Source organism: Dipodomys ordii, unplaced genomic scaffold, assembly GCF_000151885.1.
Source record: "Dipodomys ordii isolate 6190 unplaced genomic scaffold, Dord_2.0 Scaffold61, whole genome shotgun sequence".
In the NCBI taxonomy this organism is placed as follows: domain Eukaryota; kingdom Metazoa; phylum Chordata; class Mammalia; order Rodentia; family Heteromyidae; genus Dipodomys; species Dipodomys ordii.
The window spans coordinates 4,413,176-4,428,373 of NW_012267277.1; the positions used below are offsets into that span (position 1 = coordinate 4,413,176).

Genomic DNA, 15,198 nt, shown 5'->3' on the forward strand with positions numbered 1-15,198 from the left:
TTCCTTCCTTCCTTCCTTCCTTCCTTCCTTCCTTCCTTCCTTCCTTCTTTCCTCCCTTTTCTCCCTCCCTCCCTCCCTTCCCTCTCCCTCCCTCTTTCCCTCCCTCCCTCCCTTCCTTCCTTCTTACCTTCCTTTATTAATTTTTTTGTGCTGGTACTGGGGCTTGAACTCAGGGCCTAGGTGCTATCCCTAATCATTTTTGCCCAAGGATATAACACACCAGTGCCTAGATCTTGCTTTTCTTTTTTAAATGTAAGTTTTACATCATGCCAACTGAGCTCAGGTGGCTAACACCTGTAATTTTAGCTACTTAGGAGGCTGAGATCTGAAGATCAAGGTGTGAAAAGCTAAAAGTGAAGCTGTGGTTAAAGTGGTAGAGAGCCAACGCTGAGCAAAAAAGCCAAGCAAGAGTGCCAGGTCCTGACTTCATGCCTCAGGACTGGCACATACACATAAGAATAATTTAATATTATTTAACTTTTAAGATATGGTGTTTACTATTTTAATAAAAACACAAATTACTATTAAGATTACATCTTTGGGTTGATTATAAACCATGTGTTGAATATTTATTATATGACTTAGAAATAGAACATTCAAATAGATTTTCCCCAACTACTCAGGATGTTTGGCTTGTAGGGAATACAGAATGATAAATACTGCACCAAGGCTCCACATAAAGAGCAATGAAATGCACTGTCCTCATAAGCAGTCATCCCTTTCTACAACTACTTAAAGAAAATTACACAGACACAGACACACACACAGACACACACACACAAACACACACACACACACACACCAGTAAAGATCCATAGGAGACATAATCAACAGAGTGTGTACGGATGGAAAAGAGAGCTTCATGGCTCTCTTCAAGTGCTGCCTAGAATGAACTTTGGAGAAGACACACAGTAATGACAGTATGGTGACTAAGAACATAAGCCTCCTCTGTTTGCATTCAACCTCAGCTCTACATCTTCCTAATTCTGTGACCTCTCCAAACCTCCATTTCCACATTTGAATGCTGGGATTATAATACTAGTGACAATCACCCTAATGTTGGCTGGGAGTAATAACAGAGGAGGTCCTCAGTAAGTGTATGCAATAATGATGATGTGTTGGGAACAATGCTACTCAACACGTAAGTGGAGATGTAGTCTTTTCAGGCAGAGAAGGCAGGATGCCCAATGGCCAGACCAATGGGAAAGCACATGATCTTAAGAAGATGAACTTTACAACTTGGGTGGGGGAATGGGAGGGCAGGGTTGGTAAGGGGAAACAAAGGAGGCAACTATGCTTGATAAGAAACTTACTCATTACCTTGCTCATGTAACTGTAACCCCTCTGTATGGTATTTTCACAATAAAGAAAAACCCATTATTTGCAATAACTAGTTTATGTCTGCGACAAGCAGAAACGGTCAGATAAGTTGATGTTAGGGGAAATGAACCCCAAGATAAATGTTTTTCTTCAAACGTTTTTTCTTTCTTGTGATTGTTTCTAACATATTTATAAGATGATTTCTTTGTTGCTTTGTATGTCCCTCCCCGACGGTATAACATCTGTTTTTGCTGTATTTGATGTTGGTATAATTTGTGAAGAGGAAGAGAAAAAACAAATTGTTTAAATAGGGATACAGGTGGACCCATTGCAACAATGAGATGTACAAGATGTTATGTCAAAAAACAAACTTTACAACTTTGGCATAGAGGATGGGGGGAGCAGGGGGAAGAAATGGGAAGGGGAAACAAAGGAGGAGGCAACAATGCTTGATAAGAAATGTACTCATTACCTTGCTCATGTAATTGTAACCCCTTTCTATGGTACTTTCACAATAAAAAAAAAGAAGAGGAGATGTGGTTCTAGTATACAACTTTCAACTTTCATTTGAAGCATTTCAAATATCAAAAGATTTTTAATGATTCACTTGGTGATAAAATCTAATCTGGACAGATCAAGGCATTCAACATTGCTTATCCCATTTGGAGTGAACATTCCTAAGTTTTACTGTAGAAATATAAATGTGTTTGATTATGGGTGCTACTCCAGCCCTCACTGATAGTGTTATATAATATACTGTATACACACACACACACACACACACACACACACACACAGAGACAATAGTAACTCTAAACTATGGTCATTCTTTATTCTCAAGCAAGTCTGGCTATAGGGAATTCAGATCAGGACATGCTGACACACCTGCTAGAACTATGATGACAGGTGAAGGCTAGCAGAAATGAAGTGACAGGGACCAGATGAGACAGCTCTCCTATGCACAGATGTGATTCCAATGACTTGTAAAAGGTTTCCATTGGAAAAGTGAACCTATTGACCAGGTATAAAGGTCCTCCATTGTGAATGGATCCAGGTAGATAGTTCCATGCAAATTAATATACTTCATACCACTGACAAATAAAATCACATATAAAAATAAATAACTCTTTGTGGGATCCCTTGTTTATTATGGGCCACGTGGAAACTGGAAAACTCTAGCTCTGTCTTCCAAGATTAATAGCAACTGTCACAGTCATGGGATGCCATGGAAACCCAGATAATTTCATAATGTAGTCAGACAGCAAGAGTAGATAACATAAAGATTCCATAACCAGCCTATGCCAAGACACAGCTGAAGAGAAGATCAATCATGCAAGAGAATTGTCCAGTTGTAAGTTGTAAGTTCCCTCAACAATCAGAATTATGGACCAGTCTTTGCGTGGCTCCATCTAAAGCTTTGGCAGTTGGATGCTGATAGTTTTTAGTTGGTGTTATATTTTAAATCAATTTTGTATTTTTGATTTTGACCTGCTTCAATATACACTTCAATGAATTGCTCAGTTCCTGCATGGGTGATGTTTCTGTCCTGTGTGGAAAAGGTCACATAACCAATCATGCAGCAAAGATAAACCTTCCCTGAAGACGTCATCCTTCACATGCCTTATCCCTTTGGTTCCACATCTTGTTACTCAACAAAACAGAGACATCCATCTGGTATGGCAGCCAGACATCAGTGGCTCATGCATGCCTGAGAAGATGAGAAGATCTTGGTTCAAAGTTAGGTGGGGTAATAAAACTGCGAGACTTATTTCAGTTAACAACCAAAGATTCTAGAAGTAGAGCAGTGGTAGAATGCCAGCCTTGAGTTAAAAAGCTAAGGGACAGCATTCAGGCCTAAAGTTCAAGCCCCAGGTCCTGTACAAAACCAAAGAAGAACAACAAAAACTGGTATAGTATGACTGTTTTTGCGATATACCTTAATCATTGCTACCTTCTTTTATGTGTCTATTCACCTGCCAAGTAGCCATCCAACATTTACTAGACATGTATTAGGTGGCATGTATTATGCTAAACACAAGAAATGGGAATGCATTGTCTTATGATACCTTTCTGTGTCCTCTTACATAATAGGGACCATATGCCAGTATCCTGGCATAGTATAATCTAAAAGATGGGTACTGAGGGGTACTGAGTCCCTCTCTTTCCCAAATACCACTGTTCTCAAATACCACTAAGCTCAATTCTTTAAAATCTATAAAAACTACATTGTAAAGGATAAATTTTATGGCACATGAATTACATTTCAATTTTTAAAATTTTAAAATATACGACAATATCACAGTTACCTCTTGTTAGGATTTAAGACTTGAATATAATCCGAATATCCCCCAAAACATAGCCAAAATGTTCACTTGATTTTCCAATTTGAATTTTTCACACTACTGACAAGAGAGCCACTGACAACTTATTGGGAAGAGACTTAAAATCTCATGCCTCAGCCTTGATTGCTCACAAATACTTCATTGCAGTGCTTCGGGGATCTTTTGTCTCTTAGATGTGATTTCTACTGGAATACTAACCACTGGTTAACTGGAAAACTAGAAATTACCTAGGATGGCTCTTAAAGAAAATAGATGAAAATTTAATTCACATATGAACAAGAGGAACTTAGAGTGAACATAGTGAATAGGAAGAAGGGGATCAGGAGGAGCAGGGGAAAAATTTAAAACCCCTGACTTAAGGGTGTATAGGACTGAATGCATTCATGTGTGTTGAAGCCCTGGCTGGCTTTCACATCAAGTCCATCCCCACCGCACCTCTGAAAAAGGCACAAGCCTTTCCATCACTGCTGCCACTGAACAAGTTATCCACACAGCAAATGAGTGGTAAATAGGAAGAAGAAAATAGAAATCAATGTGGTTTTCATTTCATGCTCTTCCATACAAATACAAAAATGCCTTCATGAGTTGCAACGTTAGCCGCATGTCTTCAAATTGCCAAATTCAGTACTTGGCCACAGAGCAATAGGAAGAGAGAAAAGATTAAATAAGGAATCTCCTAAATACTGTCCTCCCAGGGGGGGATGGTGACAAGATGCTGTTTATTTTTACTGATATCATCAGACTAGTGGCCTCTTGAAAGGCAGTGGTTTGCAGGACTGGAAAGAAGAGAACAAGGGAGCACTGTGGCCTAGCTGGGATCCAGCCCTGTCGTTACAGCTCTCATTAGTTTATGGGAAAAAAAAAATTTGCCCTGTAATCACTTTACCCATTCCCACAAAACACACGTGCACATGGCTGTCCCATCCCTCAGTCTGGGCCTCAGGACTTTGCCAAGAGCTCAGAGGAGGAGATTCTACAACCAACAGCCTGAGGTACAAATCTACATAGAAGACTAACTAGCCGTGTGACCTCAGATAAGGAAGTTTGTCTCTCTGAACCTTCAGTTCTGGTAAATTTTTAGAACAGTTTTGATAACTGCCCTTATGAAAGGTTTAAAAAAATCCACTTTCCTTAGACTATGGTAAAAATGTCATAGATATCAGATATTTTTGCCAGGTGCTGATGACTCACACCTGTAGTCCTAGCTACTCAGGAGGCTGAGATCTGAGGATTGTGATTCAAAGCCAGCCCAGGCAGGAAAGTCTGTGAGACTCTTATCTCCAATAAACCACTCAGAAAACTGGAAATGGTACTGTGGCTCAAGTGGTAGAGCACTTCCTTGAGCTCAAGAGTGCCCAGGCCCAGAGTTCAAGCCTTATGAGTGACCAAAAAAAAAAAAAAGCTGGAAGTAGAGCTGTGGCTCACGTGATAGAGCATGAGCCTTGAATGCAAAAGCTACAGGTAACACCTAGGCCCTGAGTTCAAGCCCCAGGACTGGCACACTATATGTATGTTTTTGTAATTGCTGCTGATTTTCCTCTACCAAGACAATCCTCTAGAAATTTCCATACCTCCATACCCATACCCATTTCCATACCTTCCATACCTCCATACCCATCTGCAACTCCTGTGACCCCAGGTATAAAACATGATTCCTTAACCTTGCAGCTTGTTACAAGGGAGTTGAAATACTGCTGTCCCATTTCTTTTCTTCCTAGTCAAGTTGTAGTACTTTGGTGAGCCATATCTCACAAAACTTTTGTTTCTGACCTTCAGTTGGGGGCTTTCACCTGATTTTTGTTTTCAGGTTGGGCTTCTATTTACATGGGGTCAGAAACTCCTGGCCAGCTTTTATAAGAATGGAATTGCACAGGAGGTGTAGCTGTTTAGGAAACATTTAAAACTCTTTTCCAAAATGGATGACCCATTTCCCCTTTCTGACAGTAGTGTTGAACTCTAGTTGCCCACATTCTTTTTTTTTTTGGGGGGGGGGTCCAGTCGTGGGGCCTGAACTCTGGGCCTGGGCGCTGTCCCTCAGCTCTTCAGCTCAAGGCTAGCGCTCTACCACTTGAGCCACAGCGCCACTTCCGGCTTTTTTCTTTTTGCTTATGTGGTGCTGAGGAATCAAACCCAAGGCCTCAGGCATGCAAGGCAAGCGCTCTACCATTGAGCCAACTTCCCAGCCCTAGTTGCCCACATTCTTACCAGGACTCCAGCTTGCAGTGGATTTCACTCTGCTTTAATTTGCATTTCCCTTTCAAGTAAAGACACTGAATACTCTTGGTTTCTCTAACATGTAAACGTTGTCCAGTGCCCTGTGCATGTTGCCCCTGGGTAAAAGGCAGCCACATAAGGACTACGCCCCCTATGCTTTTGATGAATGTTTTCCCCATATAATCTAAGACAGCTGTAGAGTGCCATTAGAGACATTAGCAAATAACATGGCGTAGCAACCTGGTGTGGTTTGAAGGGAAGCTTTTCTTTGGCTGGAGCCCAAGGCCACAGGCTCCCATCTGTCCTTCCCAACAGTGTAGAGGTCAGGCTACAGAGCCAGGCAGCCTAAGCCCATCCTGGAGAGGCCCAAAGGGAGGGAATTGTGCCCTTCTTCCAAGGGCACAGTAGGAAGGGGCGTGGGATGAGGATGAAATGTTCTAGTGGTCTGCCTCTGTAGAGGAAACAGGAAGAGCAAATGTGTTGTCTTTCTATCCTGAGGCTCAAGCTTCTCCATGTGATGCCCCTCTCTAGCTAGAACTTTCACCATGATGCCATCTGCTAAGTGGCCACCCGACCATGGAGAGCATCATTAGAGCTGTGCAAATACTTGTCCCGTGCTCTTGAACCTCTAGAACCCTGAGTTAAGAAACATCTTTTCTTATTAACTATCTAGTATCAAGTATTTTGTGATCATATCTACTTTCTGTTCAACCATTTCTCTGAGGAGTCCTAGTTCTCTTTTTTATTGAACTTGTGTGATTAGGAAACAAAATCTGGGCATTAGGTGTGCTTGTAACATCTACCTGTTGGGACATTCTCTTTTCTAGGCCTTCCCAGCTGACACAGTTGGGAAATGCATGCTTACTAACTTGTATGTGTACATCTAATCAGAAGTATATGCTATGCTAAGCTATGAGTTCATACTAATGTCCCTAATTCTAATTCATCATTTTAACCTTAAGAAATCATCTTTAATAATAACAACAACATATGTGGTATTTTTGTGCCCTTAGAAACAGTGTCAAGTTGCTTATAAAGATGACAACCAAATTCTCAACATAATTTTATGGGCAAAAACTATTTCCCACATTTTAAGCACAAGGAAACTGAGGAACTAACAAATAAAATATCTTAATTCAGTCAGCATTATGGCCAACAGGAGCCTATGATTTTGAGACTTGACATTCACTCAGTCACAAAAGATCCACTACCTGCACATTTACCTGAGACTGTGAAGCCTTCGTTTCCAAGCAGTTTAAGATGCAGCTAGACTCCCTACATCGCCAAAGACTGCTTCCCATTTGATTGCCAGTTACAACCCGCCTTGACAGCTCCAGAAAGGGGGACCTAGAGCAATGACAAGACTCAGCCCCCTCTGACCCCATGACTTTTCAACCTTTGGCTAACCCCTGCTGTGTTAGCCTGTATTTTGGTGACTTGGTAGTAATTAACTCTGAACAAGCAGCTCTGCTTTCATGGAGTTTACAAAAAAAGCACAGCATTTTTTTTCTTGGTAATTAAATCATGTACAAGGAAGATAAATGTGCAGCCCACACTTGTATCTTCTAAAATATCAAAGGCCTGATTAGTATGTCTTATGTTCAACCTCAGGCTTTTTCTCCAGATTCCTGGAGGTAACAGGAACCAAGAGGTAGGGAGCTTTTAAGTATTTACCAATACTCAATTACCTGGTCCCTTCTTCCCTCCCTTCCTCTCTGCCTCTCTCCCTCCCTTCCTTCTTTTTGGGCAATCCAGAAAACAGCAACCTGGATCGAGTATACGTTGTCCTGGGAATTTCATATCAATTAACCCACTGAATTGAAATCATCAGAAGTGAGCAGACAGGAAGAGAGAGGATCCTTTAGATCATGTTGTCAACCACTTTTTTTTGACAAACTCACAACCTTCTTTGGTCCCTGTCTGGTGATTTTTCCCTGACAGTGGTTTTACTTGCCAGAACCACAACAAAGAAGGGCCTTGAGTTTGCCTGGGAGTGTTTCCTCAGACCTGTGCCTCCTCTAGACCTCACAAAGGTGTTATTGTTGCAGGCTTGCTGGGCTCCCAGCACCTGAGGGAGATCAAAGGCACTTTCTGAGGCCAGCAGGACCACAGTCTCCCCTTGTGACATAACATTAAAGCTGATGATTAATCCCCTTGGCCCAGAAGGTCCCTTCCCACTCCTAAGTACAAAGTGGGGTGGAGGTGGAGGTTGTATTTCCAGTACAACACCACATAATAAACTGGCATTTTATGGTCCTCATTCATGGCAACCAGCTGCAGCTGCCCATCAAATTCGTGAAAGCCTAAACAGTTGCTTCATTTGAACAATATATGTCACTGGGAAAATTGACAAGAATTCCCACCATTTTTGAGTGTCCACTGTAAGCCAGGCACATACAGATATAATACCTATTATACACTATGGGGCTGTCACCATTATCCTCAAACTGATGGATGACGGCTCTGAGACTCAGAGAAGTGAAGGGGCTCACTTAGGCCAAGGGCCAAAAAGTACATGACAGATGTCCCAGCCTGCATCTGGTGACCTGAAGGCCCGTGATCTCTCTGTCCTATGATAGCACGTGGTAAGCATGGAATAAATAGTGTTGTAGGGAGAAGCATGAGCTTTGAGTTCTTAGCTCAGAGCCCAGAGAGGAAAAAGGAAACGTAATTCTTTCAAGTTCAGCCCAAATGTCATGTCAGAAACGTTTCTGCAACACTGGCTCCTCCTGACTGAGTCAATCATTGTCTACTTTCTGTTCTATGGCAATGGGCTATTAAACCAAGATCAAGACTTCGCAAGGCTTTCCCTATGCAAAGCAATGCCTTATTCATTGCCCACTCTAGGAGACAGGGACTAGGAGAAGGCTTTGAATTCTTTACATGAGAAATCTGATGCCCAGAGAACTGAAACTCCTTGCCCAGGGTCTCAGATTCCGAAGTGGAGGAAGTGGGATTGGAAGCCAGTTATGGCTCCACCCTGCCTTTGACATGAGAGGTCATGCATATGAACACCTCCCAAAGGTCCTGGCACATACCCGATGCTCCATACCATTAGTTCAATCTGAATCTGAATTTTGAGGGCCTGATATTATATTCTAATGTCTGTTTTAACAATCTCATTTACAGGAAAGGATTGTCTATATCATCCCTATGTCCTAAGAATTTATCATAGCTAAAACAGTAAATAAATATTTCTTCAAAGTCTCCCGTAAAAAGAAGAACCAGTGGTCCCATAGTTACTAAACAGTTTCACATGACAAATGATTTCATCCTCATGGCAAAGATTCTGCCCTGGGCTGTATCCCATTCTACTTTCTGCTCATCCCCCCTCCTCCCCCACTTGCCCCTTCATTTTACTCCATCTGGGAAAAATCCAAGGAGTCGTCCATCTCACTTTAACAGAGTAATGACTTTTAAATAAAAATATGGTAGAAATGGGTACTTATCGAAATGGAATGCTTTCAGACTCATGCATTTAAAGGAGATATAAATTTTAGGGCAGGCACTAAATTTTAACTGCAATCTTGGAGAAAGCCTTTCTACTAACTCATGGAGAAAAATTAACAAAGTGAAAATTGCTTATCAGTGTTCTTTTGAAGTCATGATATGCAGCCTAATTCTATAGATCATCAGGACATTCCCAGGGAGATGGATTTATATTGATGGAGAGAGCACTCTGCAGCCAAGGAAAATAGCCAGCCCTTTGCAGGGAGGGTTCAGCAAGGCATCGGGCAGAGATTGGTATGGAAGAGTTAAGCTTTGTTATCTTGGGGCCTAAGTTCACCTGTCATACCTAGGTTCTCTTACTAGAATGGCTTCAAAGGCAGACTGAACCCTTGCAAATTTTTAAGGACTTTGGCTCCTGGAAAATAACCTGGCAAATTTAAGCAAGGTTGTGGGAGGGAGGGCTAGACTTCTGGTTAGACAAAGCATAGGGGACAGGAAGGAAAAAGAGGGCAGAGGTGGAAGTGTGAAGGAGCCAGTAAATGAGGCTCTCCCCCCCCCCCCCGGGCTGCCTCCCACTCCAGGTGGTGGCCTAGCCTTTCTATCCAGCACACTCACCCCCATGTGACAAGAAGACGTTCCACAGATGACAGCCAGCCGGGACGTCACTGGCTGTCCTTCACAGACCAAGCCATGACCTCTCACATCTGCTCCAATCACTCCTATGAGAAAGTAAAACAACAAAATCCTCTTTAAAAAAATTAAAAGGAGAAGAGGGTGCTAAAAACAAATATAAAACACAATGAAAAACAAGTCAAATAACATAGAAGACCAGTGGCATGTGGCAGATCAGTGTCAAACAAAAGACCCAAATGAGCATGCTTGCTTGCCATGAGGAAAGTAAGAAGCCTCTTCTATTTTTGCTTTACTCTGGTCTATGTATGACATTCAATCTTATAACCACAACAATAATAATAACAATAATAGTAGCTAGAATTGTTTATACACCAAAAGCAGTGACTATCAGGTTTGTGTTCTCTGAATTCCAGATACTGTACTATGTGTTTGCAAAAAATGATCTCATTTGACTTTAATGCCATCACGTAAATTCTATTTATGCCACAGACAGGTATTACAGGTGAGAGTAAGATCTATACAGGTCACATGACTTATTTAAGGTCACAACGCTGGTAAGAAGCCCAACAGATGGGATGACATACTACATCTCGATCTCTAGGAAGGCAGAAGCAAACAGAACTGTGGGATGACTTCATCTTCCATATCCATAGGTCACCATCCCTATCTACTTTTTTGCACGGCTCCAAAAGTACAAAAGAAAGGGTAAGGAAAAATGAGGTCCTGATTACAACAACAACAACAACAACAACAACAGTAACAACAGGAGCAGAGAGTTGCCATAAATGGTAGAAATGGGTTCTTCCACCAAGAATATATTCCTTGAGATGTGTTGGGCAAGAAAAATTATGAATATGATTAGAGAGCTAGCTAGAGTTGTTCTATGTCCATTCCCATTATCAAACAACCATCTTTTAGGCACAAAACCATACTAGGTATGATGTATGAGTTAAAACATGTAAATCTGCCTAACAATAGTATGGAGGCAAGAGGTGGGAGGTGCTGGCACATAGGACACTGGCATATAGGACATAGTGGTTTCCAGACTCTCAGCAGCAGCATGTATGGCCACTCTGCTCTCAATTGCAGATACAGATTGTGCTTTGGCAACTCAACAGCTTTGCTGTTGAGCATACGTTGCTTCCCTCTGCCTGGAATGCCATTCCTCAACCTTTATGCTTGCTGAATTCCAACTTCTTCCTAAGTCAGATGTTACTTTCTTAGAAAGCCTTTTCTGACATTCTAGGAATAACAGATTCACCCTCTTCATGGTTCTCAAGCACTATTGGCCTTCCTCAGCAGAAGAGACACTGGTAATTTTGAGACATCATCCACCATCTGTTCCCCTTCCAAGAGAAAAGCTGCAGGAAGCAGACACTGCTTATACTCATGATAAGCAACCCAGGACTTACTGTGTTCACTAGTTCAGGGCAGGAGAGAATGATAATACAAATGTTGGAGGATGCAAAGAGAAAGAAAACAAGACCCTGAACTTAATATGCTCACAGTCCAATGTATGTGAGAGAACTTTAAATGGAGCATTTCAGGGTAGGATCAATCTATCCCCACATAAAGAGTTCAGTGCATCCTAAGTTCTTCAGAAGCTGGCCGGATGAAAGGCTGGGTGGGGGCATTTTAGGCCACAAATTCCCTGGTTAGTCAGTAGTTACGATTTCTAGAAGGTGTCACCTAGATGGCCATAGCCAGGACTCTTGCAATTTTGTATGGATTTGTTTTTTTGTTTTCCTTGTTTTTGGCCATTGCTTTTCCAAATTCAACCTTTGGAGCATAGCAACCTGTACTACTCAGCTGTTATTCAGTAGTTCATCAGACACTAGACTTAAGGTGCTCTTCAAAACTGTATTAGTTATCACAGTAGTTAGCTCAGCAAACAGGCAATTGGTGTTTAAGACTTGAGTTGACAAGAGTCTCTGGCCCTGCCCATTATAGAAGCTCCCAGACTCACCCAAGGTTAGCCTTGTAGATAGCAGCTTCTAGAGTTGCCCAAAGTTAGCCTGCCAAGGGATCTGAAATCTAGAAGAAAAAGGACAACAGAACACAGCTTCTTACTCCTCGTCTCAGGAGAAATCTCCAATAAAGACTGCTTCCCTTTTGTCTTCAGTTGTGCTGACAGGGTTGCCATGACCCCAGAACCTTTGGGGTCTACCACTCCTAGAGTATAATTATTCCTCTTTCCTTTGACTCCCAACCTTTAGTTGGTAGGAGCTTTCATGCTCTTGATGTCTAGCTTCTTCCCACCTCCTTCATGCTTGGGTTATTTATTTTCTGTATTTGAAATTATCTTTTTTTAAACATGTAGGGAGTTCGATGTTTTACTATGTGTAATATGTGTAATGCAGGAAGCATCACCAAATATAAGCTCATTTTAACTAATCCTTTCTTGCATGCTCTCTGTAGGTACCTCTTTCTTATTTATGTATGTATTTATTTACTTATGCATGCTTGCCAGGCCTGGGACTTGAACTCAGGGCCTGGGCACTGTCCCTAAACTTTTGTGCTCAGGGGTACCTGAGCTTCATCTGCAGTTTCAGCTTTTTGGTGATTAATTGGAGAAAAGAGTCTCACTAACATTCCTGCTCAGGCTGGCTTTGAACTGTGATCCTCAGAGTAGAATAGCTAGGATGACAGGCATGAACTACTGGGCACCTGATTTTCTTTTATTCTTAAAACTACTTGCTAATGTGATTAGAGTGATCATTATCCCCTTGTTACAAATGAGGAAACTAAATCATAGAAATGAAAAGACTTCACCAGGGTTGCAAGGATCCCTAGAGCGGGGCTATGATTTCCACACATGTAATCTCATTCTGAGGTATTGGTGCTTCACTAAAGCTTATAGGGTTCTCCCTAAGGGGAAAAAAACCCAATAGCAAGACAGTGAATATCTGCTATTTGTACATTTTGTACAGACTTAAAGCTGTTCATCCTGAGATCCGTGACAGAAAAGAGCTTGGCCACTATTGGTGTGGTTCAAGGAGTTCCTGAGAGTGATCCACATGTACAAGTTTTGCATACACAGTGCAGGCAAATTTAAACTTACTGAGTCATTTCATTCTGATAAATAATTAAAAATAAGTAAACAAGTAACCAGTGAGTAATCAGTGAATCTTCTCTGATTAGCAGATTCACTGTCAATTTATCTATACTTTGAACCTAAAAACTGGTGATCTACAATGAGATGAGGATGGAATTTGGGAAGATCTATTATAACATGAAGAAAATAACTTTAAAAAATCATTTCTTCTAATATTAATGTCTTTCAGTGGTGAACACAGGACTAAGATTACACCCACCAGCACCAACATAACCGTCAATGCCCTTTAAACTATCTCTCAGGAATCAACTGTATTCTTCCTTTGTTTCTAGCAAACATATCAGATAGTTAATACAGGCTAGGAATTTTGCTAATCCATTTAATCGTGGCAATATCTATAACAGGTAAATATTCTTTCATCCCTTTAAGAGATATAGAAACAAAGCATCAGAATGTTTGAATGAAACTGCATGAGAACCACCACACATGTAAGAAGCAAGATCAGGATTCGACCCCAATCTTTAGAATGCCCAAACTCATGTTCTCTCAATCCTTTCTCCCTTTATCATGTCATAATTGTTATTCCACCTCACCCCAGTTAGAATGGCTATAATCAAAAACTCTAATAACAACAGATACATGAGGGGATTTGGCCAAAAGGGAACGCTATTGCACTATTGGTAGGTAAACTCGTTCAACCACTCTGGAAAGCAGAATGGAGGTTCCTCAAAAGTTTACACATAGAGCTCCCTTATGACCCAACAATCCCACTTCTGGGTATTAACCCAAGTGATTACAAATGTGGCCATATCAAACTACCAGCACAACTATGTTTATTGCAGCATTATTCACCATAGCTGAAGATATGGAGCCAACCCAGATGCCCCTCAGTAGATGAATGGATCAAGAAAATGTGGTATATATACCTACATATAACTATGTAGGCATGTGTGTGTGTGTGTGTGTGTGTGTGTGTAATAGAATTTTATGCTTTCATCAGAAAGAATGACACCACCCCATTTGTAGTGAAATGGAAAGATGGAAAAAATCATATTAAGTGAAGTAACCTAGACACAAAGAAATATAGGTCCCATGGTTTCCCTTATTTGTAATAATTTGTATATGTCTAGGATAATCTTAGCAGATGAGCAGAATAGCTCAATAGCTATGTACATTTGACCATATAAGATGATGCTAAGTGAAACAGACTCCAAAATGTGGACACAAGAGGTTTTTCTTTGTTGTTGATTTTAATGTGCTATGTGATTTTTGTTTATTTTGTGTGTTCCTTCCCCCTATGGTATATCCCCTGTTGTCACTGTATTTGATTTTGGTACCCTGGTATTGTACATATGTTTTTCTTAATTAGGGAAGGGAAGGAGAACAACAGAATGATGAGACAAAGGAGGAGGCAGGAGGGTGGGGGTGGGGACCAAGGCAACAGTGCTATTCACAAGACAATGTGTTGGAAATGATCTGTACAACTTGGGGTGGGGTGGAAGGGAGGGAACATAAGAGAAAAATGAGGGAAGAGGTAACAAGTTTGACAAGCAATGTACTTATTACCTCACTTATGCAACGGTAACCCCTCTGTACATCACTTTGACAATAAAAGGGAAAAAAAGAAATAGTACTTGCACTACAAAATAGAAAAATTAATTTCAGCACCAATTTTGCCACAAGTTGAAACTTGTTCCCTTTTCTACAATGAGCAAAACTGATTCCAAATAGAGAGGTCCTTCCTCAGCCATTCTCAGTATACAATATACACTGATTCTTCTAATACACCAGGTAAAGTATCAGTTTGCCTGGCAACACTAAACAATAAAAAAAAAGTTCCTCCCGAGGTCCCAATTTTCCAGTCCTGAGATACCTAGACACCACCAGGCTCCTGTGCACAGCACTAGTGAGAGCAGGCCTTGTCCAGTTTTCCTCATGAGATAACATTCTACCCAATGTTATCCTGGAATTGACAGCACTGCGTGGGTGGATGCTTTCTGTGAGACCACAGGAATCTAAGACCTGATATTTTAATTTTCCTATGGTCAGCAGAGCATGGGGTGGCTATCCAAGGGGGGGAAAAAAACCCAAGGCCCCAGGACAAGCAAGGAAAAAGTAAGAGAAGATGGGAGGAGCTTTCTCCTTTCTAAGTAAACACATTTCACAATCCGTAGAGAAATCACA

General features: G+C 41.2%; 1 protein-coding gene across 4 annotated transcripts in view; it reads right to left on the bottom strand.

The window, feature by feature from the left end:
- Fggy (FGGY carbohydrate kinase domain containing) overlaps positions 1-15,198 on the bottom strand; it is a 363,024-nt gene that overhangs the window by 142,501 nt on the left and 205,325 nt on the right. For all 4 annotated transcript variants that reach the window (XM_013022325.1, XM_013022324.1, XM_013022327.1 and 1 more), the window contains one exon: positions 9,942-10,045. In XM_013022325.1, coding sequence (XP_012877779.1) covers positions 9,942-10,045 — 104 coding nt within the window. The remainder of the gene's footprint in view (positions 1-9,941; positions 10,046-15,198) is intronic.